The following is a 27,757-nucleotide window of genomic DNA, read 5'->3' on the forward strand; positions in this document are numbered from 1 at the left end:
GAGTTTGCACAGCTCTGCTATAATTTCACTCTCGAAATTTCGACCTTGGTCTGACTGCAGTCTCTCTGGGACCCCATATTTCATGAACCACTCCCTGAGCAAAACTTTAGCTGTAGTGTCAGCCTTCTGGTCTTTGGTAGCATACGCTTGTGTGAACTTTGTAAACACATCGGTCACAACAAGGACATTTTCACGGCCATCTGAAGCTGCCTCCAACACTGTAAAATCAACAGCCACCACTTCTAGAGGTCGGGAGGCCAGGAATGCCTGAACTGGAGCATGGATTTTTGGCTGAGGCATCTTGGTCAAAATGCACCGCTCGCAGTTTTTAACCCAGCTTTCAACATCCTCGCATAGCCCTACCCAAAAACACCTCCCTCTTAGCAAGTTTACAGTGCGCTCTATGCCCTGATGTCCCATGTTGTTATGTACATTTTCTAGAACTTGGTCCCTCAAACAACTAGGCACGAGTAACTGCCACACTTCTCCATGACGTGAGTCTGTGATAAGCCTGTACAACAACCCTTCTCGTTGTTGTATGCATCTCCATTGTTTCAACAATCTTTTCACTTGACTAGACAGGGCTGCTCTCTCTCTGGGACATGGCCTCCTCCCCCGATCCCAAAATGCCCTAAACTCTTTTAGGGTGGGGTCACCGGCCTGAAAACCTACCAGATCCTCTCTGGTATAACCTGGCAGTGTGGGGGTGTTGCCCTGTTTAGTACCTGTCTCACCAGACCTCGACTCCCCAGCACGGATCTGTCTCACTTTGTAACACTCCAGACCTCTAGAGACAAGACCAGGATCCAGAACTGTTCCTCGCTCAATCAGGTTACACACAGTGATACAGTCGTCAAAATCCGAGTCAGGGTCTGTTTCAGGCTCCCCTGCAAACTCCTGCCTAGAGAGAGCATCTGCGGCGGCATTACTGCAACCAGGACGGTACTTAACCTCGAAATCAAAAACAGACAGTTGCGCTACCCACCTCTGCTCTATAGCACCTAACTCGGCTGTCTTGAGGTGGCAGAGGGGATTGTTATCAGTCAGGACAACAAACTTTGAACCAGGCAAGTAACCCCTGAATTTTTCAGCAACTGCCCATTTTAAGGCAAGCAACTCCAACTTCATGCTACTATAATTTCGGTCATTCTTCTCAGCCTGGCGTAGTCTGCGGCTAGCATATGCTAGGACACGTCTGGTGTCACCTTGCTGCTGACACAATACAGCGCCTAATCCATGCTGACTAGCATCTGTCTCAACTACAAATGGTTGTGTGAAATCGGCAAAACCCAAAATGGGAGCAGAGGTAAGTTTTTCCTTTAACTGCTCAAAGGAAGAGTCACACTCTGGTGTCCACATATTACAAAACTGGTGACCTACTTTCCCTGTTTTTTTCAAACCTGAACATTTGTTGACTAGGTCATGCAGTGGCCCGGCAATCTGTGAGAAGCCTCGAATGAATCTCCTGTAGTAACTACAGAAACCCAAGAACGACTGCAGCTCTTTGGCAGTGGTTGGGACCTTCCAGTTCTTAACAGCAGAGACCTTGGAGGGGTCAGTTCCTATACCTTCTGCTGACACCTGATGACCCAAAAACTTTACTGACTGTTGTAGAAAAGCACACTTCTGCAACTTCACCTTAAGGCCCGTCTCTGCCAGTCTCTTAAACACAGTCTCAAGTCTCTCCAAATGCTGCTCAAATGTCTCTGAAAAAACCAAGATGTCATCTAGGTAGACCAGGAGTATCTGAAAAATGAGATCATTCATAGTAACTTGCATAAGTCTCTGAAATGTAGCTGGACCGTTACAAACACCAAAAGGCATTCTCACGTACTCATACAGACCAAACGGTGTAGTAAATGCAGTCTTAGTCCGATCTCTCTCATGCATAGCTACCTGGTGGTATCCGCTCGCCAGATCTATGGTCGAAAAGAACTTTGCCGCTCTCAGCGCATCAAAACTCTCATCAATTCTCGGGAGCGGGAATGCATCACGTCTTGTCTTTGAGTTGAGTTTCCTGTAATCGACACATAGCCTCAGACTACCATCTGCCTTTCTCACTAGTACTATGGGCGAAGCATAAGCACTAGAGCTTTCTTGAATGACCCCTTTTTTAAGCAGCTTGCCAATATGTTCCCTGACTTCACTGTACTGTGTGGGTGGGATTCGTCTGTATGGCTGTGTTACAGGTATGTCATCTGTCAGATGGATCTCATGTTGTACTTTGTCAGTGTGGCCTAGATCTTCATCTTCTGTTGCAAACACAAAAGAGTACTTCTCCAGTAACAAAGTCAGCTGTGCTTGCTGTTCTGGGCTACCACAAAAATTGAGCTTGCCGAGAATTTCCTGCACATCTGTCGGTGTTTCGGGGTGTTCACTGATACTCACTTGTTCAGTGTCTGCTGAGATTCTCTGGAACTGTACCTCACAAAGCTCATCACTTTTCACACAGTCTACCTGAGTCAAAACCCCTAGCCTAGTCCGTGGCCCTAGCCAGATATCTTCATCAGACATGTTCATGACTCGGACTGGAAAAATGTGATTGCCCGATGAAACCAAAGTAGGCACAACAACTAAACCTCCAGGAACGGGGACACCCACAGACTCCAGCAACAAAAAAGAACCATCCTCACTCACGGTCCTGAGTCCCCTAGCCATAACTGTAGCAGCAGATGAAGCAGGTATATGGACTACATCCTTACCAGCTACCCTAGCGAAAGAGAGTCTGTCTGTTGCATGTACTGCATGAAGATGATTAAAAGCCTCTCTCCAGTTTGAGTCAAACCTCTCCTGCAGTGTGGTGTCAAACTCAGTGTGTACTAGCTCTCTGCATTTTTTGACAATGTTCATCCCTATTAGACCTGGAACAGAGGAAGAGTGTTCAGAATCTTTAACTATCAGAAAACCTCGCTCTGGGATAGTCAGACCCATGGCTTCTACATCAAGCTCCACATAGCCCATACAGGGTATGTCTAATCCATTAGCTGCAGTGATCTTTAACCACTCAAATGCCGGGTGAATGTCTTCGCCTTTCACTGACAGGTGTTCCCTGAAAAAACTCTCAGAAATTGTACTGACCTGGCTACCAGTGTCAAGTAAACAGGACACTGTAACACCTCGTAGTTTCACCTCAACAGTTTTACATTCTCCGACTGCACGCTCTAAGATCCTGCTTCTGTCTGGAGTCTCTTTTGGTGAGCCAGCTTCCTCCCCTCGAGTTGTGTGGCTCATGACAACTGAGGGTGCGAGTTTTCCTGCACTACATAAGAACTAGGTGTTGCGTCCCCTTGACCCCCTCTGGCCTGTGAGCATTTTCTTGCAATGTGACCTATGCCTCTACACTTGAAACAGATAGGCTGACCATCTGTCTGTTGAGTGCTGCGCTTACTCAGTTCACCTACAGCAAAGGCTAGACCAGCGAGTGTTTTGCCTAACTCTGCTAGCTGTTTTTCCTGATGGGCTACTGCTCTCCGAACATCATTTAATGCAGTACCTTGGTCATTGTTTGTTTTAATAATAGAGCACTGGGTTTCCGGAACCTCTGATGTAACTTGGTTGCTCTTTATGACCCTGGGACGATGAGACCTGCTGTCCTCCATCTCCCACAGGAGGGCCTCGTTCATCACATCTAGAAGACTGCTCTCTGGTTTGTCCCTAACCATTTTCCTGAGTTCACGCCTGAGTGCTGCTTCTCTTAAACCCTCAATAAACCGGTCTCTGAGCACAGTTTTCTCATTAGGTATTACATCTGTGGACTGTTTCACTACAGAGCTCAAAATCTGGGATAGTGCATGGGAGTAGTCACGGAGGTCTTCTCCATCAGTTTGGTTACGGTTGTAAAAGGTCTGCAAAAGCTGTGTGGAACTGCGCTTTTCCCCAAATGCATTGCTCAGGTAAGAGTATAAATCACTGGGCCCCACTGACTGACCCCTCATGCATAGTCGCACCTCTTCCAATGCAGGGCCACGCAATAGAGATAGTATATAGTCACATTGTTCTTCTGTTGTTTGCTCTCTGTATCTTAAAACCCTTTCAACCTCTTCAATAAACTCTTCGACAGATCTCCTGTCTGTACCACACTCCCCACTAAATGCTTGGATCTGGCGTTCTCTTGGAACGTAGATGTATGAACGTGTGGGTGCACTGTTATCACTTGCTCTCTGAGCCCTTGCTTCACCATTTAACCTGGTGAGCTCATCTCGCAGTCTGGCGAGCTCTTGCATGGTGGTCTGCATTTCTTTTTTAGCACCTTCACCTATACCCGTTATGCCACCTGAGGTGTGGCCATTATCATTACGTGAACTCCCTTCATCACCAGAATCAGTAGACATAATGATATATTAATCTTTACTCAGTCAAGTATAAATGAGGATATTTAGTTCAAAACCTGGTTCAAGGATACTAAAAGGACAGTCTTTAACTTGGAGCCTTGCTGAATCTTGGTCTTTGTAGCTGAAGTTAGCGCTGGAGTCCTCTGCGCTGGTACGGCTGAGTCGTGTGACACAGGAAGCACCAGAACCTCGTAGAGCCCCTCACGTCGTCTCTCGCTGGTCACCACCTCCACAGCAGGATGGCTTCAGACTCAACACCAACGGACGTCACCAGCAATCTTCACCACTGCCGTATTTTTTTTTAAGTAAAAATAAGCCACTCTGTTGCCAATTTAAAAAAAATGTTTTAGCTACACCCCACTCCTGGTACCAAAATTATGTAGCCCGTGGAATTAGATACCACACAGGACACAATGACTTCCGGGGTTCTTGTAGCTTTAATTTTATTGTTTGAACCTTCGAATGCAGATCGTTTTACTGAGTGCATAAATTCCTGTGTCTTTCGAGCAAACAGCTCATAAATGTTCACAGATGTGGCAAGTTTAACAGAAAAGATTTTAAAAGGAAAATAAATACAACATACAACATACGGTGCAAAATACAGCAGTGGACTATGTATGTTAAACAGGGTTTAACAAAGACATGGGGAACTTCCTGAAGATCGCGCAACTTCTCACTCTGTCAGTTACCTTTAAACAGAATTAAAATGCATATAAAACCTTTACATCCCAAATACAATGGCATGGTGTGGCTTTGTTCACGCCAACATTACCTTGTCATGCCTGCAATGGCGAACAGTGGTCGACGGCTCGCGCCCAAAATCACCGAACATCAACTCCAGTAGCGTCTAAATCAAACCATCTTGTCAAATTACCGACATACAATATTGTTTGGAATAATGTTACAGGTATATTTCACAAGATATTTACCCTTACTTACTGCGGAGTCAGAGCACCGTCACACCGCAATCTTCAGGCGCTCCACACAAGAAAAAAATAAAGAATACCCAAGATGCACTTGGATAACTTGCACGGAGTTACAATAAAAGTCCGCAACACTGCCACTTACTGGTCAAAACATGCAATGACAACCAAAACTATAAAAATACACTCACAATCTGCTTCACAATTTAACTACATCAAATGACATTTTACATGGCTTGACAGTGTAACAATTACATATATTAACAGTTAAACTATACTAAATTTAAGTGGAAAATCATTTAACATATTTAACAGATTTACCACCTGGCTACACACAGACCAAAATGCAGCTCTTCTATCTTGCTCAATTTTGTTAGCAGACAAGAACTGCATAAGCTTTTCTTCATAATTGTCGAAGGTTTCTGCTGTTTCGTTGAACTGCAGTCCTATATCTGTACTATACAGTGCCATTGCGTACGTTAGCTGCTAAGCTGCTAGCATCGTTCAAAAATTACCAGTCAAGATGGGAGCAACCCGTTGCACATAAAAATAAAGAGGAAAATCCCATCCTCTGTGTTCTATATGTTCGAGAGACTCTGTGAGCAGAAGGAAGCTTTTACAACAGTCATCTGTCTTCTTGGAAAGAGCTCACTGTGCTTAAGTGAGGAAGACTGGTCCATGATCAGTCTCTCCACTGATGCTTTGAGACCCTTTGAGGAAGTGACGAAAGATATGAAGTGAAAAACATGTTTCACTTTCAAAAGTGATTCCTCCCATGTCACTCCTTATGAGAGCAACTGCATCTTATGAGCACAACAGTAGCAAGCTAGCTGCTGAGCTGTCAGTTCAATGGCAACGTTGTTTCAAAGGTATTTCAACCTTTTATGGTCTTCCTGTCAGCACCTTCCTGGACACAAGATTTAAAAACCTTGGGTTCTGCGACCAAGTAAATGTTGAACCTGTAAAAGGGCGACTCATCACTGAACCAGACCTCAGCCACTTCAATGTCAGCTCCTGAATCTGCGTCAAGCTCTGCCTCAGCGATGGATACTGCGAATACCTCAACCTTCCCTGTAGTGGCCACTGCATCCCCACCTGCAGCAAAAGGTGGGATATGGACAGAGTTTGACACTCAAGCGCTTAAATCCCAGCAGCATTTACCCAACTGGCACTGATGCCTGAATTGAAATGCGCCAGTTCTCAGAAGAGAAGCCAATTCCATGGGCTCAAGACCCACTACTTTGGTGGAAAAAAAAACATTAACAAACATTCCCCTCTCTAAGCAAGCTTGCCAAGAAACACCTGGGAGTCATTGCATCCTCTGTACCTGCAGAAAGGATTTTGTCTAAGGCAGAACAGTTAGTAAGCCAGAAAAGAAGTGCAATGAAAAGGAAACATGTAAACGTTATTGTTTCTGAACAAAAACCTCTAACTCAGTGGTTCCCAACAGGGGGGCTGGGGCCCAAAAGGGGGCCTCGGAAAATATTTCCTTGGTCACCGGAAGGCCTTGTGGGTAAAAAGGTTGAGAATGTTGCTGGAACTGAAGGAAAGAAGAATGGTTTAGGGTTTGTGCTTTTTTTTTTAGTTATTTGCACTTTGTTTATTTATTTCAAATAATTGTTTGCACTTTGTTTCTTTAAAAAACGCCAGAGAAGAAGTGCAGCGAAAGGGAAAAATATAAACATTATTTCTGAACGAAAACCTCTCAAGGAGAGAAGAATGGAAGTTTTAAAACATTCATTCCCCACAAATAATTGTATGCACTGTGTTTATTCAAGAAAAAAAATTTAATGATTGTACATTCAACTTACAGTTATACAAAAAATTTTTGTTATTTGCCTTTAAAACTGCCCTGTGTTTTACCATACACGCGATTAAGTGTGAAGCAAAAAATCTTTCAAATCATAAATCAAGGAATAATTTATTGGTCATGAAAATGTATTCAGATTTAGCCTATTGATGGCAGCCTGTCCAGGTTGTCTCCCCGCCTGCCGCCCAATGACTGCTGGAATAGGCTCCAGCATCCCCACGACCCTGAGAGCAGGATAAGCGGTTAAGACAATGGATGGATAGATGGATGGATGATTCATTCACCTCATAAACCATGACAGACTGCTCTCCCCTCCATGAAAGTACATAAGCCGCTTTAAAAAAAAAAGTATCGGTATCAGGATACTGGCCCTGAATTTACTTCGAAACGGATCGAAACCAAATTTTGCAGTATCGCACACCCCCACTCACTGGCTGTCAATCAGGGCCTTTGATGTGTCATGCTCTAATAATTCCCACATCTACTGCACGAACAGTGAAAACTGGGGTTCCCTTTGATGGAAGGTTTTTAAAGAAATTATTTTTTAGGCAGGTAATTTGTCTCTGTATTGGGAAATGAATGTGTACAAAATACTGACAGAAAATTCAAAATGCATTAATAACTTTTTAGTTGTATATTGCAATAATAATATATGGTTTCACAAAATCCCACGGCACACCTGGACTTGTCTCACAGCACACCAGTGTGCCGCGGCACACCATTTGGGAACCTCTGGTGTAAGATGTTTAACATCTGCCCCCTACAAGCCTTCCAGAAATGGGTTAGTTGAAAGAGCTGTCCAAACAGTAAAGAGGGCTCTGAAGAAAACCATGGGATCAGGAGGATCACTGAAGACACGCATATCAAGGTTCTTGGCGGCATACAGATCAACACCACATGCAACAACAGGCAGGTCACCAGCAGAGATGTTATTCGGCCATCCTGTCAGAACCAGTTTGACCTGCTAAGACCGGATGCTCATGCTAAAGTATCCCAGAACCAAAAGTGCATGATCTGTAGAAAAAAAAACATCACCAGGCCCACCAGAACACTGGCATCAGGTACAGAAATGTGGGTAAGGGATATCACAAGCCACAAGAAATGGCTACCCGGGGTGGTGATCACCAGCACAGGTCCTCTCTCCTACAGAGTGGAGGTGGAAGGCCAGGTGCTTAGACGTTATGTGGACCACCTATTACTAAGAAGGGAGTCAGACAGACGCCACCTGCTCAATGAAGACCAACGGCAAAACCCCGAGGCCGACTGGGACACTGATAGCTATGAGGCTGAGCAGTCAACTCAACCACCATATACAGAGCATGGGGAGCAGGTACAACGACCACAAGCTGTCGGGGGGTGGGGGTGGTGGAAGTGAAGCTGCGCAGCCACCTCAGCCACCTGATACTGAGCCTGATGTTGTACGAGGGCTCTCACTGTTCTTGTAGGTCAAGGAACCCCCCTGTAAAACTTGATTTGTAGTTAAGAGTGGCCAGAACTTGTTGGGGCACGATAATCCCTGTTCTGAGTCCACCAGAGCTGGGGCAGTCTACCCTCACTCTGAGTTAGCTGCTTTTATATTGTTCTTTCAGTGAATATGATGTTATTTGGTTAGACCCATATTTATTCATCTGTGACTGTTCGTGGGAGCTTATTTCAAAGTAATGGTTATGCTCAACGAGGGGTGGAGGGATGTTAGGGATGTTATATCCTAGAGTTAGTCCGCCACCCACTATGGGGGAGGGGGGCAGTAGAAGAAAAAGACATAAAAAAGGACAGAGAAAAATAAACAAGAGTTTATGTGGACGGTTACTGAGCAGTCGTGTTGTTTCTGCTGTATAGTATGTGGGTGTGGTGGACACGTATTGGGGATAGAATTCACCCCAGGAACTAAGGGTTAAGTCAGGGTTGCCCTGGCAGGTTAACGCAGGGTTAAGTTATGGTTGTTCAGCCAGTTTTCTGGTTATTCTTGCCGCCTCCGCTCAGTCGAGCTGTGGTTTTGTTGTCTCTCTGATTTACCGCTGATTAAAGAAAGTTGCCTACACGGCTAAAGTGTGAACCTACGGTCTTCTCCGTTCCTTCGGCTCTACACTGGTGACCCCGACGTCGGTTTTCGGATAAGTTTTCTGAAACCACACACATTATGGCTACGAACGCCGTTGCAATTAAACTGCCGGAGTTTTGGGAGTCTTCCGCGGCTACATGGTTCGCGCAGGCTGAGGCACAGTTCGCGCTCAGAGACGTAACAGCAGACGAGACCAGGTACTACTACGTAGTGACAGCGCTGGAGTGCGCTACGGCTTCCAGGATAAGCGCTTTCATAACCAACCCACCGGCCGATGGTAAATACGCCGCACTTAAAAATCTCCTCCTTGAAACTTTTGAACTGTCAACAACGGATAGAGCACGTCGCCTCTTCGCAATTCAGGGCTTGGGAGATGGCAAACCATCGGAGCTAATGAGCAGGATGTTAAATCTACTGGGTCAAGAAAAGCCATGTTTCCTGTTTATGGAGCTGTTTCTGCGCAACATGCCGCCCCACGTCCAGACTGCGCTCGCTAACTCCACCATCACTGATCCCCGTGAGCTGGCAAAGGAGGCTGACCGATTCTTCGTCGCTACACAACGTTCCTCCCATGCCGGGGTGCTGGCTCCTACCTTCACTGGCCCCCCGCCGACATCGCGGGCGTGGCCCGACGGTGGCGCCACAGCGTCAGACCGCTACAAGCCCTCTGGACTCTGTATGTACCACGCTCGATTTGGTGCGAAAGCTAAACGGTGCCGTTCCCCCTGCAACTACAGGCCGACGGGAAACGAGAGGGCCAACACTCAGTAGTGGCCATGAGTGCTGGCGATACGAGCAGGCTACTCTTCATCCTCGACACCATCTCCGGTCGGCGATTTCTCTGTGACACGGGCGCACAGAGAAGCGTGCTCCCTGCTACTGACGTCGACATCATGGGCGGGGAGCGGGGCCCCCAGTTGGCGACGGCTGACGGCAGCCCTATCCACACCTACGGCGTGCGGTTTGTTGTGGTTACACCGCCCCGAGCTGCCTCCCCGGCACGTTCAAGCCACTCCCCCAGCTCGGACGTGCCGGAAACATCCGAGCGCTCGGCTCGTGCTCTGAGGAGACGAGCGCTGCACTGCACCAGGTGTTTGCCATCATCCATCAGGCACACCTGTGGCAATCAGGCAGCCTTCTACAAGAAGCCACCCAGAACGTCTCTCAGTGCTTCGACGTACTGAACCCTGCGGTAAAGTTCTGACAAACCCTCCAGCGTTCCTTGCATTCTGTTCATTCCCCAGTGTCTTATCTTCGTGTCTCTGTTTCCTCCCAAGACTCTCCCTCCACGATTTCCACGGCTCCCCGCGTCTCTCTCGTCCCCAGCGACCTTCACGTTTCTCCCCGGACCTCTCCTGCGATCTCCCCCCTTGTCCCTCTATCTGGACCCCTCCTTTCGGACTCGACTTCCCGGATCTCGGACCTGGACTTTCTCGGACAACCCCTCTTGGTTCACGGACTGGACTTTCTCGCCAGATGCACGCACATTTTTTCAACACCTCCTGGTCATTTACATACCGCACCACACATTGGCTAAAAACACTCACACATAGTTATACACGCAAACCACGGGACACCACACATAGTTTATTCACACATCCCACGAACAGAACGCCTTTTTTTCACCATACATTTCCCTCCCACAATAAAACCTCCCTTTGTAGATTTTGAAGTCATCTCGTGTCTGTCTGTCTTGGGTATCGCCACACGGGTCAGGTTCTGGTGCGCGAGCATAACACGGTCTGTAGAACTGCGTTTTGGTGGACAACGTTTCACGTGGGAGTTCGTCATGGCCAATGTAACGCTTCCTCTCCTCGGAGCTGATTTTTTTTGTGCGCTTACGGTTTGCTAGTGGACATTCAGAACAGCCGTCTGGTCGACGCCTTAACCTTCTCCTCCTTCGCATGTACGCGGGGGGAAGCGGCCTATGCAGGTCTAGCCAACTCTCTCAGAGGCGGACAAGTTCAACCGCCTCCTCGCTGAGTTCCCTGACCTCACCCAGCCTACCTTCTCTGCACCCACCACTAAGCATGGGGTGGAGCATCGCATTGCTACGAAGGGGCCCCCGGTCTACGCCAGAGCTAGGCGTCTCGACCCCGCCAAACTCGCCATTGCCAAGTCTGAGTTCGAGCACCTGGAACGCATGGGGATCATCCGCTGCTCTGACAGCCCGTGGGCGTCCCCGCTCCACATCGTCGCTAAGCCTGATGGAGGTTGGCGCCCATGCGGGGACTACCGCCGACTAAATGACGCCACCACGCCCGACCGCTATCCTGTCCCGCATATCCAGGGCTTTTCTGCAAACCTGTCTGGCAAACGCGTCTTCTCAAAAGTCGACCTGGTCTGTGGTTATCATCAAATTCCCGTGCACCCCTCGGACATCCCCAAGACAGCGGTGACTACCCCATTCGGCCTATTTGAATTCCTACGAATGCCATTTGGACTCAAAAACGCGGCCCAGTCCTTTCAGCGGCTGATGGATTCAGTGCTCCGTGGCCTTCCTTTCATCTTCATCTATTTGGACGACATACTCATCGCCAGCGCCTCCGAGGAAGAACACCTGTCCCATCTTCACGCCCTCTTCACACGCCTCAGCCAGCATGGACTGATCGTCAACCCGGCGAAGTGCCGGTTCGGGCTGACGGCCATTGGTTTCCTCGGGCACCGCATCACTGGGAACGGGGCGGTCCCCCTGCCCTCAAAGACCCCCAAACAGCTCGTGCACTCAGGGAGTTCATCGAGATGGTGACATTCTACCACCGCTTCATTCCCTGAGCCGCCTTTATCATCCAGCCACTGTACGAGGCGCTGAAAGGCATGTCCCCCAACCAGGCGGTCGACTGGACAGCAGAGCGGGACCGTGCGTTCACCGAGACTAAAGCTGCGCTCTCCCAGGCTACCCTGCTAGCGCATCGTTCACCTACAGTGCCTATTTCCATAACCACGGATGCATCGGACTATGCTGTTGGTGCGGTTCACGAGCAGTGGGGGGGCTTGGCAGCCTTTGGCCTTTTTCAGTCGCCAGCTTACACCCCGAGAGCGCAAGTATAGTACTTTTGACAGGGAACTCCTCGGTCTCTGGCTCGCCATCCGGCATTTCCGGTTCCTGCTAGAGGGCCGCGAGTTTACTGCCTACGTGGACCACAAGCCCCTCACGTTTGCCATGTCCAAGACGGCCGAGCCATGGTCCGCTCGCCAGCAGCGACAACTCTCCTACATTTCGGAATTCACTACCGACATCCAGCACGTCGCTGGTAAGTCTAACCAGGTAGCTGACTGCCTCTCTAGGGCAGTGACTGAAGCGGTCCACCTAGGCCTGGACTATGCACAGATGGCCGCTGACCAGGCCACGGACCCGAGCATCCTCCGTCTCCGGACCTCCGACACGGGGCTCCGCCTGCAGGACGTTCCTTTCAGCGACACAGGTGTCACCCTCCTGTGTGACGTCTCCACAGGACAGCCCAGGCCCATCGTCCCGGACAGCTGGAGACGCCCCGTGTTTGAAGCTGTGCACGGCCTCTCTCATCCAGGTGGTAAGCCATCCGTGCGCCTGACCTCTGCTAAGTTTGTGTGGGAGGGACTTAAGAGAGATGTGAAAGCGTGGGCCGACTCGTGTGTTGCCTGTCAGCGGGCTAAGATACACCGCCACATTAAGGCGCCCCTGGAACGCTTCGCAGTGCCGGAGAGACGATTTGACCATGTCCACGTCGACCTGGTTGGTCCCCTACCCCCCTCCCATGGGTTCACCTACCTCTTCACAGTGGTGGACAGGACTACGCGCTGGCCTGAAGCTGCTCCCCTGGCATCCACGACGTCTGCTGATGAGGCCCGGGCTTTTATTGGGTCGTGGGTCTCACGTTTCGGTACTCCTTCCGACCTTTCATCTGACCGCGGGCCACAGTTTACCTCAGAGCTATGGAATGCTGTGGGTGAGGCTCTGGGCGTCAAGCTTCACCGCACTACCGCCTACCACCCTCAGGCGAACGGCCTATGTGAGCGCTTCCACCGGTCCATGAAGGCTGCGCTTCGGGCTACTCTCAAGGACTGCAACTGGGTCGACAAGCTCCCATGGGTCATGCTGGGCCTGCGGACCGCCCCGAAGGAAGACCTACAAGCCTCCTCTGCGGAGCTGGTGTACGGCACGCCGCTGCGAGTCCCAGGCGATTTCATGCCCAACGCAACGCGTCCCTAGTCAGCTGTGGACCAACGAGCCTCCTTGCTGGATGGGGTCAGCGCTTTCACACCTATCCCTACCACCCAACACGGCGCTCCGGTGTCCCAGGTGCCCCCAGGTCTGCAGTCAGCGGACTACGTGTTCTTCCGTCACGACGCACACCGCCCCCCTTTGCAACCCCCTTATGACGGTCCTTTCCGCGTCCTGGAACGGGGAACTAAGCACCTGGTGGTGGATTCTGGGGGCACGGCCGAGCATGTTTCAGTGGACCGAGTTAAACCCGCACACCTGGACTTGACGCAGCCGTTGGAGTTAGCCCAACCTCCTCGTCGCGGTCGTCCCCCGGCTCCGCCTCCTCCCCCCGTGGAGGCCCGCGCTGCCTCTTCTGCTCCTAAGGCCGACCTCCACAGGCCCGCGTCAATGCCTCCCAGAGACACTCCGGCCCCTGTTACCCGGAGCCGCCGCGGACGACCTGTCGTCCCCCCGCGCCTGCCTGACTTCGATTACTAGGGCGAATTCTGGGGGGGCTCATGTGGTGGACACGTATTGGGGATAGAATTCACCCCAGGAACTAAGGGTTAAGTCAGGGTTGCCCTGGCAGGTTAACGCAGCGTTAAGTTATGGTTGTTCAGCCACTTTTCTGGTTATTCTTGCCGCCTCCGCTCAGTCGAGCTGTGGTTTTGTTGTCTCTCTGATTTACCGTTGATTAAAGAAAGTTGCCTACACGGCTAAAGTGTGAACCTACGGTCTTCTCCGTTCCTTCGGCTCTACATGGGTAAATAACAATTGGGTATTTATCTTGACAGAATATAGAGTCTAAAAACTGTGGCAGTTAAAATGACCGCCCATGGTTGTTCTTGTAGTTTTTCAGTTCCGGTCGTTGTTTGGGACTGTTTCAATATTTATTTTCAATTCCTTTTTTTACGTTTCACGTTTTATAGGCCTTTTTACGTTTCTTAGATTAGCAATATATGTTTTCCGTTTTGGTTTTCAGGTAATATTTTCACTTCTTCAATTTTGCTATTCAAGTTCGACCATGTCTCTGAAGTTTAAATTGTTTAGAAATAGTATTATAGTTGTTAATTTTGGTGTCAGTCGTTTGACTCATTTCCTAACAGATATTCTAACACATGCAATGCAGTAATATCTCAATTTGGTATTTATCTTGGCAGAATATAGAGTTTAAAGACCAGCGGTCATTTTGACCGCCCATGGTCATTTTAGATAGGAGTGAAATCCCAGTTGTTCTAGTGTACTCTGTCTGTGCCCCTGACTGAGGCATGGCAAGATGAACAGGCTGCGCGGCAGCTGCCCACTGCTGCTAGCTACACAGCTAGGACGGGTTACATGCAGAGAAGAATTCCCCCACAGGGATTAATAAAGTATATCAAAATCAAAAAAAGAAAAAGAAATCCGGCTGAGTACCGGTGTAAGAGCGCTCCTCAGTCGGCCCAGCCCCCAGCTCGAGGCGCCCCTCGGCCGGCCTGTGTCTACAAGTGATCCACTTTTGCCCGACATCCCCACACTCAAAGCATTTCACGCTGGCTGCGCTGGCGTGCACCATGTAATGTCCCTCCCCATGTTTCACTCTGAAGGAAATCTCCCACGTCTGTGATGGACATTTCAGGAACATGAACACCTGTCTCCTGAGGGACTGACATGTTTCAGTTTATCACTCTTACAGACTAAGCCCACAGTCCTAAAGCTGCTCACAGGCTTCCCAAAGCGATGCAGCTCCTGCTCCAACGCCTCACTGGGAAAAACGGGGGAACACCGGAGATGGTGAAAAGTGAGGATGATCGATGTTGACAAGAGGAAGATAGATGATAAGACAGAAGCGAGAGGGGGAATAAGATTTAACTGGTAATGACATTAAAATAGGACTAATGCAATGACAGAGACACTGAGATAAAGACAGAGAGACAAATATGATTGTCAACAAATCCCCCCTTTTCCACTATGCCTCTACTTTGTTGTTTGTTCCCTTCTTGAACCCTGAAAGCTGTTTTTTTCTTGTCTGTTATCACATTTTCCTCCAATCAGTTGTTATAATTTAAAAAAAAACACCAATATGAAGAAACATAATTAACTTCCACATTGTTCCCTAATTAACTTGTGTTGGTTTATTTCTTCCTATTATTATGTACAGTTTAAATGTGCATAATAAAATCATAAAGTCATCCTAAAACATGGGAAAACTACAAAGAATAAAAAGGTGGGTGACCTGAGTTCAGCTGGTTTAACCTGCCCCTACACAATGTACACTCTCACTCACACTACACACCAACACAAAATGAGAGAGAAGTTTATTTAAAAGTAGAGGATTATACAACTATATTGTTTGTAAAAGACGTATACATCAGATTTAGGTAGAGCTAAAAAAAAGAAAAGAAGTGGTGGTCTCAGATTTCTTCTTTGCTTTCATTGTGGACAAGCAGGAATAGAACAGGAAACCTTGATGGTGATTATCTCCTATCACATGTTATCTCTGTCCCACAACACACTGGGCTGGACTTGACCAGTTTTAACAGACCTTTCATCTGAGTGAACTTGTGCTTTTATAATGCGTGCAGCCATCGGCCTTGACTGGCAGGATTTGTACCTGAGTTAACCAACCTGCAGCCTTGGAGCCTCAGTATTGTGAAGTGGCAAGTGGCAGTGTGGTAACTCAGCAGGACACTGACAGACACACTCATGCATACTGTTACACGTGTGCACGTGCACACACATGCATGCACACACACACAATGTATTCATCAAACCCCGTCTTTGTGTTAGAAGCTATGTTGGGGAAGTGATTGATCAACAAATCAAGCATCTACACCCTCGTGTCTCTTTTCTGTTGTCTTATTCTTTCATTCTGTCAGCTGATTTCTTTCCTGTCGTCCTTAAACATGTTCTCTAAAACAGTGTCTTCACCATTCATTTCCAGTGTCCACACACTCCGCTGTACTAACTCATCAGATAACAAACTAGACTTTTCTGTGACATCTCTCCTCTCCTCTCCCTTCACCAAACGGATGTGGGTTGATAATAAAAGTTATGCTTTTGTTTAGATGTGGGATCTGTGTCTCCCCTGTTCTCTTATAACAATACAGAGCCTCTCTGCCATGTCTCCATTTTCAAGAGATGTTGCAATACATATGAGAAAATTCCACTATTCGTCAAAGGCCTTGTAACATTTTAATTGTATGCCACAGTTTGGTCGTCCATGAAATTCAGTCTATTTAATTTATTTCAACATGTCAAGAGAACCATTAATCTGCTTGGCTCAACAGAGCCAGCAATCTATTTCTTACTCTAATATTAAAATATATCTTGTCCATGTGCGCGCCCATGTTGTGAAATATTGTCATAAAGATTTAAACCCAGAGTCAGGGTTGTTTCAACTTAATTATAATAAATTAGCAGAAAATTCATTTCTATTATATATTATCTTTTGAATATTATATTCACACTGTGGATTGTCAGTATGGAGATATAGATTTACTCCATCTTCCAGTCCTGACCTTTCTGTATTGCTGGTGCTTTTCCTTCACATTTGTCTTCGTTTCTGAATGGTCCTCCAGCTGCAAACAGACTCAGCTTCATCTCCTGCATGTCTCTTTGGATCTCCTCGAGCAGGTCCAGTTTGGAGAGTTTCTTGTCAATGGAAGACAGCACATCTTGAGCAGCATCATCTACAACACTGTCTTGGTCTGGGATATCACTGGTGGAACAATCATGTTTAGCCATCAATGAAGCCATAGCTTGCTCCCACACCACCTCAAAGTAGGAGTCAATAAAGGCCTCCAGTTCCTCCAGGTTACTGCTGCCCCACTGGTCAATCATCTCCTGCAGACATCCTAACGTGGTGAATTCTATAAGAGCTCTCTCTCTCTGTCTAGCATGGCAAAGTGGGTAGACATCATTGGCATTTTCTTTGCCATCCGTCAGTGCTCTGTGTTGAGTTGGAGGCTGCTCTGCAGGTAACATCCAGACTACTGTTTGATCTCCAGGTGAGGATGGACCCGTTTGGCTCTTACCATTTTGTTTAATGTGTCTGTGAGGAGGACCAAAGGGGCAGTTGGGAAAATTTGCCGTTACTGTCTGTCTGCCTCTCAAGGTCCACCTCAGACTGTCATTACCACGGAGCATAGAGGTCATGATGGATATGAGGCTCTCTCTTTCTAGGATGGTGAAACCCAAAACTTTCCTCCTTCCTGAGGTACCTGGTATTGTCATCACTTCACAACAAACATCTGAGCCCCTCAGATTCTGTGTTGATTGAAGTTCAATACAACTAGCCGCTCCTGCGACCCTAATTGGGACAAGCGGCTTGGATGATGGATGGATGGATGGACAACTGGCCGCCTCACTCACTTTAAGAAAACAGTAACATTTGTAAATGCATACTTATCCAACATCAATTCATAAAAAGATGTTAAATCATGGTAAATACTTTGCAGTACTGTGTAGTCCAGAGTCTCTAAATGGTAAAAACTGTAAATGGCTCCTCACTTAATGCATCCAGATACGACTCACCTTCACAGGACAGCTGATCTCTGTGGCTTGTACACTTCTTTAAATCCTCTGTGTACTGTGTCACTCCATCCAGCTGCACCACATGCCCCATTTTAATGGTCTGCCCCATCTGATGGCCTTTCTCCAGATTAGAAACTCTCCCCTCCACTAACATCTCCTCTATCTGATCAAGTAACTCATCAACTTGGGCTCTGTCACCCCAACTTTTATTGTTCAGAACATGATATCTGTTTCCACACCTCTCAACAAGCCTCTGCAGCAGGTTGCCCTCACTCTCAATATGCTCTTCTATGTTTGTTTCCCCCAACCAGTCTCCGTAACTGAACAGGACCATCACTTTGTCCCACGCCTTCTCTCCTAACAGTTCCAGCTGCTTATCCATGGCTTCCCAAACAGCCTGGGTGAAAGAGGAGCTCACATTGACAACCACGAGGAGAGCAGTGAGCCCACAGGATGAAGGAGTGGTCAGAAGGTCAGGATTCACCGACATCCAGCCTGGTGTGTCCAGCACTGTCACTGTCTTGGCACCAACTTGGCCTCGTCTTTCAACACAAACAGCAGTTTTGCCATCTGTATCAAACACCTCTTTGCCCATGATGGTGTTTCCAGATGAGCTCTTACCTGTGTTTTTGCCTCCTACTAGCACTATCTTCAGCTCTGGTAGAGGGTTGAGCTTCTCTGTTTGAAATGAATGTTTTAGATATCTGTTAGTAAGACAATGAACAAGTCATGTTTGTTGTAGGACATTTTTACAATATTATGATCCAGAAAATAAATGTTTGTTGCAGAGTGAAATTGTACATTCATTTTCATGCAGGCATAAATTAAGACGGCATTAAAATTTTAGATATTCTTTATAACTCACCTAATTGAGACCTTGCCACCTGTCTTTGTTTCTTTTGCATTATCAGTCTGCCCTTGGCCCTCTCCTTCTCCAGCCTCATCTCCTCCTCCAGCTTCTGCAGCAACTCCAACTCCATTTCACAACAACAGCTGTTGTTGCCAGCCACCATTTCCTCTATCTTTCCCATCAATTCCCTGATCTGGAATCCATCCCCTTTGGTTTTATTGTTGAAAACGTGATACCTGTTACTGCACTTTTCTACAAGCCACTGGAGAGGTCCCCCCTCACTCTCAATATATTGCTCAATTGTTGTGTCACCCAGCCAGTCCCCAAAGCTAAAAATAACAATGACGTGAGTCCAGATGTTCTCAGCGATGAGCTCCAGGTGCTCCTGCACAGCTCTTCTGTAAGTTGTTGTGAATGCCCTATCCACGCGTACAACCAGCAGTAAGGCATGGGGCCCTGGAGGGCAGAGAGATAAGCTGCGTGCTATCTCTCTCCGGTCAAAGATGGAACTGTCTTCAGTGAAGTAGTTCATCCACCAGCCAGGCGTGTCTACTACACTCACGTGTCTTCCAGAAACAGACCCCTCCTCAATCATGCAACGGGCTGTCCTCCCATATCCCACATTTCCCTCTCGACCCAAGATTGTGTTCATTGTGGAAGTCTTTCCAGAGCCCTTTGCTCCAACTAGCACAATTCTGATGTCGGAAAGGTAATGCGATGTTTCTGTCGAGACAACAACAAAAAAAAGCCTGAGGGAGTGACCGACTCAAGAATGATAATGTACACAAATAACAGGAAGAAATAATGAATACAACTTACGTTGCAGTAAGGATCTCTGTTTCTTCATCTTCAAAAACCTCTGCAGGGCCCTTTCCTCCACTTGTCTCTTCTTTTCTGCAGTTATTTGTAAAATGCTTTCCTGCATTTCAAAATGTCGGTTTCCATTCTCAGTTACAAATTTCTGTATCTTCACCAGCACGTCTTTGACTTGAGTATCAACAACATTACTCCTTAAGACGAGAGTGTGACACTTGTGTCTGCACTTGTCACTAAGCCACTGACGGGCCTTCACATGCATGTCTGTTGTTCTGAATGCAGGACAGTCAGTAGACGTGAAGAGAACCATGCAGTGGCTCCACACGCTCTCTCCTAGCAAAGCCAGGTGCTCCTCCAGGGTCTTCTGACGTTTTCCTGCCAGAAAGGAGCTGGCCTTAACCACAATCAGAAAAACGTGTGGTCCTGGTGAGCACAGCGAAACACTGGTTATGATCTCCTGTTTGATGATGTGTGCCGTGTCCCATGCCCTGAAGTCACACCACCAGCCGGGTGTGTCCACAACAGTCACCAGTCTGCCGGCCACCGTGGCCAGCCTCCTGCAGCACGAAGTCCTCTCCTGAGTCACAAACTCCTCCTGGCCAAGGATGAGGTTCCCCACTAAACTCTTCCCACTGTTCCTCCCACCAAGAAGAACAATTCTTAAGTGAGATGTACACCAGTCTGCCCCTAACGGAGACAAAGAATAATATGGAGGGAGGAAGATGAGAGAGGAGCCGCTTATGTTGCTAATTTCGGATGACAAAGTTTGTGTGATAATGCTTGGAGTTTGATTTTCTTTTTTTACTCAGTTCACTTCTCTAAAAAAATAAATCAACACAAGAAAATGCCCATATATGAACAATGCAAATAAGTGGCAAACAAGCATATTAGAAAAATGAAATACTATGTGTGACCACATGGCATCAAACAACAATCAGGCTGTGTAGCGTCACTGTTAAAACATCACCGCTAAGACATCACCACTAAGACACCACCGCTAAGACATCATCGTATGAATAACATGTGATTGACATGAGGCTGAACAGTCAAATAATGATGAGCTTTTCTGTTGAGATGCCATTTCTACACAATGACAAAAACTACCACCAAACTATGCTTTCAGTTAAGATGGTACCACTGATTATGTTACTTACAACAACACAATACATAAAAATGACCTAAACAAGACAATGGCCTGAAAATGACAGATACCATAGTGTTATAGACAATGTAAAGTAATTAGGACAACATCATAACTAGTGAATTTAAAATGAATAAAAAAAAATCATAATTTAGATAAATCCATAATCGCATGACAGATACTATAGTTAGAAAGTTTGGCATTCTTATAACTGAAGAGTAGCAGTAGATATGAAATATGACAGATGACTTACATGATGCTTGCTCCGAGGTTGCCATGTCACATTCCATCTATGCCCCTTTATAAAACAACCTGCTCTGCTTCATCTGTAGATTTGAAAATAAACAGCTCTTGTTCATTTGTGAAGTCCTTTCTCATGACTGCTCTCAAGTTCCTCAAGAAATATTTAAACTAAGCTCACTTTTAAAGGAGTGGTTGCAAATTCCACTGTTTTATGATTTAATGAGTCCAAAGGTTAGCTGTCATGTGTAATCAGAGACAATTACATGGATCCACACTGTGCCAATAAAGAACCACTCCCCTATTAAGATTAGTTTGTACATTTTAAACCAGAAAACAATATTATCAGTGTGGTAGTCACGTTTCTATAATTTACACAAAAAAAAACCACAAAAAAAAACCAGCAGCTACATTATAAGACAGGCCCAGCTCTTACTATATACATGTTCAACTTAGTACTAACTTTCAGGTCTAGTCGGCTTTATTTGTATAGCCCAATATCACAAATTAAAAATTTGCCTCCATGGGCTTTACAGCAACACAACATCCTGTCCTTAGATCCTCACATAGGATAAGGAACAACCCCCTCCCCCCACCCCCAAAAAAAATTAATAGGGAGAAAAAAATAGGAAGAAACCTCAGGAACAGCAACAGAGGAGGGATCTCTCACCCAAGATGGACAACGTGCAATGGATGTTGTGTTTACACAATTTACACAGTACAATTTTGAAAGAGGATAACAGAATTACAATGGCATTACAAGATATATGAAGAATATGATGAGAATCAGGTTGTACAATTTGGAGACAAAGCAAGAGAGGCAAGATTGAGATGGCTTGGACATGTGTGGAGGAGAGACGCTGGGTATACCGGGAGAAGGGTGCGGAATATGGAGCTGCCAGGGAAGAGGAAAAGAGGAAGGCCAAAGAGGAGGTTCATGGATGTGGTGAGAGAGGACATGCAGTGGCTGATGTGACAGAAGAAGATGCAGAGGACAGGAAGAGATGGAAACGGATGACCCACTGTGGTGACTCCTAACGGGAGCAGCCGAAAGTAGTAGTAGTAGTAGTAGTAGTAGATGAGGAGGAGAATGCAAACATTATCCAGATGTCACCAGAACAGCCCAGGACCTGAGCCACGTGACCTCCATCACTATAGAGACCTGGGAGGTGGAAAGACTACACATGCACATAAGGGAGACTCACATCACACCATTCACATACACGGAAGAGACAAGAGAAGACATCATTCAGAGAGACAGAAGAGACATGTGAGAGAATAGGAACAGTTTGCAATAGTCAATAATCTATACGCTATAATCTCATCGGCAGAACAGTGATTGGTAAATTCATTGAGAGAGAAACTGACCCGCCATGTAGTACAGGTTGTGAATTTAAAGACAACTAATTGTAGGTTAAGACAAAAAGATGAGTTTTAAGTTTGGATTTAAAGGACTCAACAGACTCTGATTGTCTGCTGGCAGCAGGCAGGTTATTCCATAAGAACGGGGCCCGATAGAAAAGGCCCTGCCATCAGCTGATTTCTTTTTAACTTTGGGTACACACAGGAGCCCTGTATTTTGAGAGCAGCGAGCTCAAAATGCAATGTACGGTTTAAAAAGATCAGACAGGTAAATTGGGGCAAGCCCATTTAGGATTTTATAAGTCAGCAGACACACCTTGAAGTCTGATCTAACATGGATAGGAAGCCAATGAGGGGAGGCAAGAATTGGTGTAATATGGTCAAATTTCCTAGTTTTAGTTAGGATTCTAGCTGCAGAATCTCGAACCATCTGAAGACTTTTTAGTACTAGCGTGTGGCAGACCTGAAAACAGAACATTACAGTAACCAAGTCTGGATGAAACAAATGCATGTATTAGAGTCTCTGCATCAGCCAGGGTCAGGAAAGACTGAATTTTAGCTATGTTACGTAAGTGAAAGGCGGTCTTGGTGATTTCTTTAATGTGCTTATCAAAGGAAAGGCTGGGATCAAACTGTATGTATATAATGAGTTTGAGGTACAAACTCATTATATACAAACTCATTATATTAAAGAACATTTCAGCACAGAACATGTGTCTAATTCTTCCCCATTACTTGGTGGCTTGAAAGATAAATATTATTACCATTATCACTAGATCACAGTGAACCAAAGGTTCGGTTGCTTTTAATCTACAAACCACCCTATTATTCCCTGGTTGCCAACATGTTGTTTGGTCACAGTGAGAGAAAACGCATTAGTCTAGACTAGTGGTTCTCGGATACCAACAGTACTAATGGTTTTCTATTCTTCCAGGTAGTTCACTATTTTCACCTGTTGTTCCAGGTCTAAAATCTCCCTGACGAAAGGTTCAGGATGGATGTCTTTATGCATGCTCAATAATCCAGGTTACAAAAAAAATTACAGAAAGGTGAATCCGTTCATCTGGACATAGCGTTTATTGAGAGAAATGTTTCATCACCCATCTAAGTGACCTCTTCAGTCTCAACTGACTGCAGGTATCCCCACCCTTATGAACAATACAGTTGCATAACGACCGAAACAGATGCTCAATTTCATATGCAAATAGAAGTGCCGCGTGACCATTAACTAGAATTACAATTCCATGTGTACTATTCAGCGGATTGGGTGAATGTTTGCAATCACAACATTATAAAATGGTGACAGAGTACTCTTTGTCCCCCCTCCCCCGGTTTAGGGATGGTCGTTCTCTCAACAACTGACAACTGAATGTTGTCAAATATGTTATTCCAAAAGGAAACAGCAGAGGGAGTAGTAACTATTTCCCCAAGAATAATATTCCTTATGCGCTGGTTAGTAGCTTTGACACTCAGTAAAGGACATTCAGCATCAATATAAATGTTAACAGGGTCTAAGGAAGGAATCACACAAACATCTCTTTTGGGCGCAGATGATAATAACATTTTGGCTCCAAAAGGGATTGCATCAAAAACAACAGCATAATCCTTTGGACTGACAGGAAAATTATACATGTTAAGGAATTTTTCATATGTGAGTAGATGGCCTGCTGAGTTGAATAGTTGACTAACTAAAAGCATTGCTCTGTCAACCCAGCTCTTATTGAATAGAGTCTTATTCTTAAAACGTATGTCAATATTATTCCATATAAAATATTTATGAGTAGAAAAGTTATGCTTATACATTAATGACCATCTTAAGAGCACTTGTTTATGAAAAGTTGGACGTTTCAGTGGAATCTTGGAAATATCATAGTTGCATCTTAACAAAAAGGGTAGACCACCAACAGAATTAAAAACATAGGAGGGTATAAAATTCCAGATTGAGGATGGATTCTTGAGATAGGCTTTGATCCAGTTTATCTTAAAGGTCACATTTAAATTAGAGAAATCTAATGCATTGATACCACCAGAGCATGGTTTATTCATCAACACACTCTTTTTTATTAGGTGAGGTTTCTTCTTCCAAATACAATTAAATAAAAGTTTGTCTATTTTACTACAGTAATCCTTGGGTACAGGCATTGCTTGGGCATTATAAATAAGTCTAGATAAACCCTCTACCTTTGTTAGCAAAGATCGTCCAGAAATTGATAAACCAGAGATTGATAAATCCCTCTGAAGCCAGAGATTGAAGCGCTGCTCTATTGTTTTGATCAAAGGATTAAAGTGTGGAGGCGGGGTGAGCTGCGATGGATAGTTTGTTTGCATATGACGTCACGAACGACAGATGGAGGGCAGGAAGGGATTTTCTACATGGGAAGCACTATCACAAACTTTCGAAATGCCTATTTTTGCGTCATTAACTGACAAACCACAAGGAGTTTTTATTGAGTGCCAAAAGTTGTTCATGCGGCGGGGGGGGGGGGGGCAAGAAATTGACCGAAAACGCCGGAAAAAAATGGCTTGTGAGCAGTCATCTGCGGTCGGGAGGAGTAGGATAACGCGCGTGTGTGCAGTGACCACTTCATCAAAATAAATATATAAATAAATAAAAATCACTCTTCATAACATAAGGATCATGTCCAACATATCTTATTTTCTGTTTATGCCTTTCTCTCATAATATCATCTAAACTAGCACAGTTCGGGCTAAACTAGCTCCATTTCATCCATTCTGCTTTTCACTTCCTGCCCTCCATCTGAATCTCTCGCGTCATCGGGATCACGTGACCACAAACAGAGACTTGTTGAGGCATCAGCTATGCTCCTACGACCTCCATAAGTTACGGAACTGATGATGATGATGTCTGTGAATGTTCTCATTCATCCAGGCCATGCTTATCCAAAGGAGTTCAATAAAGTGCAACTGGACTTGGTATATATCCGTGAAGACGTTTCGCCTCTCATCCAAGAGGCTTCCTCAGTTCGTGCCTTTCTGACTAGACCAAGCTAGTCTGACTGGCTGGTGATGAGACTCAGAATTTATCCTCTTGGAGTCGTTGTCAGAGCTATTGATGTCCATGGCTCTTTGTGTCCCGATGTTTACCAACGCCCGTCGCTAACAGAGCCATAGATATGAGTGGCTCTTTTGTGTACCGATGTTTGGCCGTGCCTGTCGTTATCGGAGCTATTGTGCGACTGGCGTTGGTAGACATCGGGACACAAAGAGCCATGGACATCTATAGCTCTGACAACGACTCCAAGAGGATAAATTCTGAGTCTCATCACCAGCCAGTCAGACTAACTTGGTCTAGTCAGAAAGGCAGGAACTGAGGAAGCCTCTTGGATGAGAGGCGAACCGTCTTCACGGATATATACCAAGTCCAGTTGCACTTGATTCAACTCCTTTGGATAACCATGGCCTGGATGAATGAGAACATTCACAGACACGTTAGACACATAAACGTTGGTTCTCAAACATGTATTGTGTGAAATATCGTGACTTGCTCCTAATTCTATTCTTCGTTTCCTCTACGTATGCCAAATTCGAGATTGAAAATTTACGTTCACGATTCAAATTCATATACATTTTTGTGGTATCGTCTTACATGCCTTATCATTCCAGTAGGTGGCAGTAGCGCCTAGCACTACAGACTGTACGTGTTGATATGTGCATGTCCCTGAAGAAGAGTTCCGAGTAAAGGAAGTTGAAACTACACCTTGCGTTGTCCGTTTGCTCTTTTCATGCTAACGGTACTACTCAACATATTGGCGACGAGGATGGGATAATGATGGCCCTACTAGGTATTTCGCCACCTCTGGCATTTTTACACAGCCCGGGTGTGCCCACTGTCCACTTTGATACGTGGATTCGTATGTTTGATAACTACGTGATGGCTCTTGCTGACAAGATGGAAGACAAGAGGAAGCGCGCCCTGCTAATTCATACAATCGGTGCGGAGGCACAACGCATTTTTTATACACTGCCAGTCGATAGTGACTCTAATGCAGATGCTTTGAAAGCATTGAAAACTTATTTTGTCCCGAAGTTGAATGTCGTGGCAGAGAGAAATAAGTCTCGACAGAGATCTCAGAGGACTGGTGAGTCTACTGCAGAGTTTGCGGCTGCCCTGCGTGAACTCGTTGCTACATGTGAGTTTGGCGGGCTTGCTGACGATATGACGAGAGATCAGATTGTTGAAGACGAACAATGCTAGGATTAGAGAACGTCTGCTGCTTGAGGGAAATCTGACTCTGGAGAAAGCCATTACAATTTCATGCCAGATAGAACATGCAGTAGCTGGGGCTAAAGCGATGACCACTACACACCATGGAGCGTCAGCAGAAGTCGGCATGGTGCGTGGGGGGTCTACGTTCCGAGGCGGGAAACACAGACGTCCACAGAAGCCTTCACCCTCCGCTTCCCGCCCTCCTTCCAACGCGGCTGCTGCTGGTAAGAGTTGCTACCGGTGTAGCTCCACAAACCACCTAGCAAATGACCCCAAGTGCCCAGCTAAATCAGCCATTTGAAGACAATGTAACAAGAATGAACATTATGCCAAAGTCTGTAAAAGCAAGTCTGCGTCACAAAATGTGGGGGAAGTGTCCGCTGCTTCCACTGAGAGTGTTGACACTGTGACAGTGCTACACATTGATGAGAATGACGTGACATGGTGCAATAAGCTGATGTGCTGTGTCTCCCTGGAGGCTTCCAGCGGCCCCACAATTACTACTGATTTGATAGTAGATACTGGGTCTGGCGTTTCCATCCTTCCTGAGCACATATACAGAAATCACTTCAGTCATGTGACCCTCTCAAAGCCCGAAAAAAGACTTACCACTTACACACAGAAACCCATACAGTTGCTTGGTTGTATGGAGCTTAAAGTGACTTACGAGACAAACAGTGCATCTACACACATTCATGTGGTGCCAGCGGGAACGCCCATATTGGGCATGGACCTTTTCAATGCGCTACGGCTACAAATTTCAGATGGTAAAGTGACTGTTAGTAAAACCCTACCTGTTACAAACCCTACTGTTCCCGTACACTACACTACTGTCAACATGGAGCCAACTGTCAATGTAGAGAGTACTGGGACAGTTAGAGGCTTCGTCCACAAAGTGAAGGTGAGATCTGACGTGCAGCCTGTGCAGATGAAGCTACGCCATCTGCCCTTCGCCGTGCGTGACCAAGTTTCAGAAGAGCTGCAGAGATTGGAGAAGAATGGAGTGATTGAGCGCATCGACTCCTCACCGTGGGTTTCACCCATTGTGGTGGTGAAACGGAAGTCAGGCCGGCTCAGGATATGTGCAGATCTCCGTGAGCCCAACAAGGCGGTGGTCATAGCCACCCCTTACCACACATTGAGGAGGTGTTCCATGAGCTGCGAGGAGCACATATGTTTTCATCCATTGACCTACAAAATGCGTTTTATCAGGTTCCACTCCACCCTGAGAGCAGAGACCTTACCAGCGTTATTACACATGATGGTCTTTTCCGCTTCACAAAGGTTCCATTCGGT

General features: G+C 46.2%; 1 protein-coding gene across 1 annotated transcript; it reads right to left on the reverse strand.

The window, feature by feature from the left end:
* Positions 1 to 6,128: 6,128 nt before the first annotated feature.
* LOC130119815 (GTPase IMAP family member 8-like) lies at positions 6,129 to 20,921 on the reverse strand. The gene is made up of 7 exons (XM_056288411.1): positions 20,885 to 20,921; positions 19,494 to 20,177; positions 18,690 to 19,397; positions 17,825 to 18,502; positions 16,791 to 17,262; positions 14,983 to 15,053; positions 6,129 to 6,349 (listed from the first exon to the last, which is right to left on the reverse strand). Exons 1-7 carry the CDS (start codon positions 20,919 to 20,921, stop codon positions 6,129 to 6,131), a joined length of 2,871 nt encoding a protein of 956 aa, XP_056144386.1.
* Between the last annotated feature and the right edge of the window lie 6,836 nt (positions 20,922 to 27,757).

This window comes from Lampris incognitus, chromosome 10 (assembly GCF_029633865.1).
Source record: "Lampris incognitus isolate fLamInc1 chromosome 10, fLamInc1.hap2, whole genome shotgun sequence".
Lineage (NCBI taxonomy): Eukaryota > Metazoa > Chordata > Actinopteri > Lampriformes > Lampridae > Lampris > Lampris incognitus.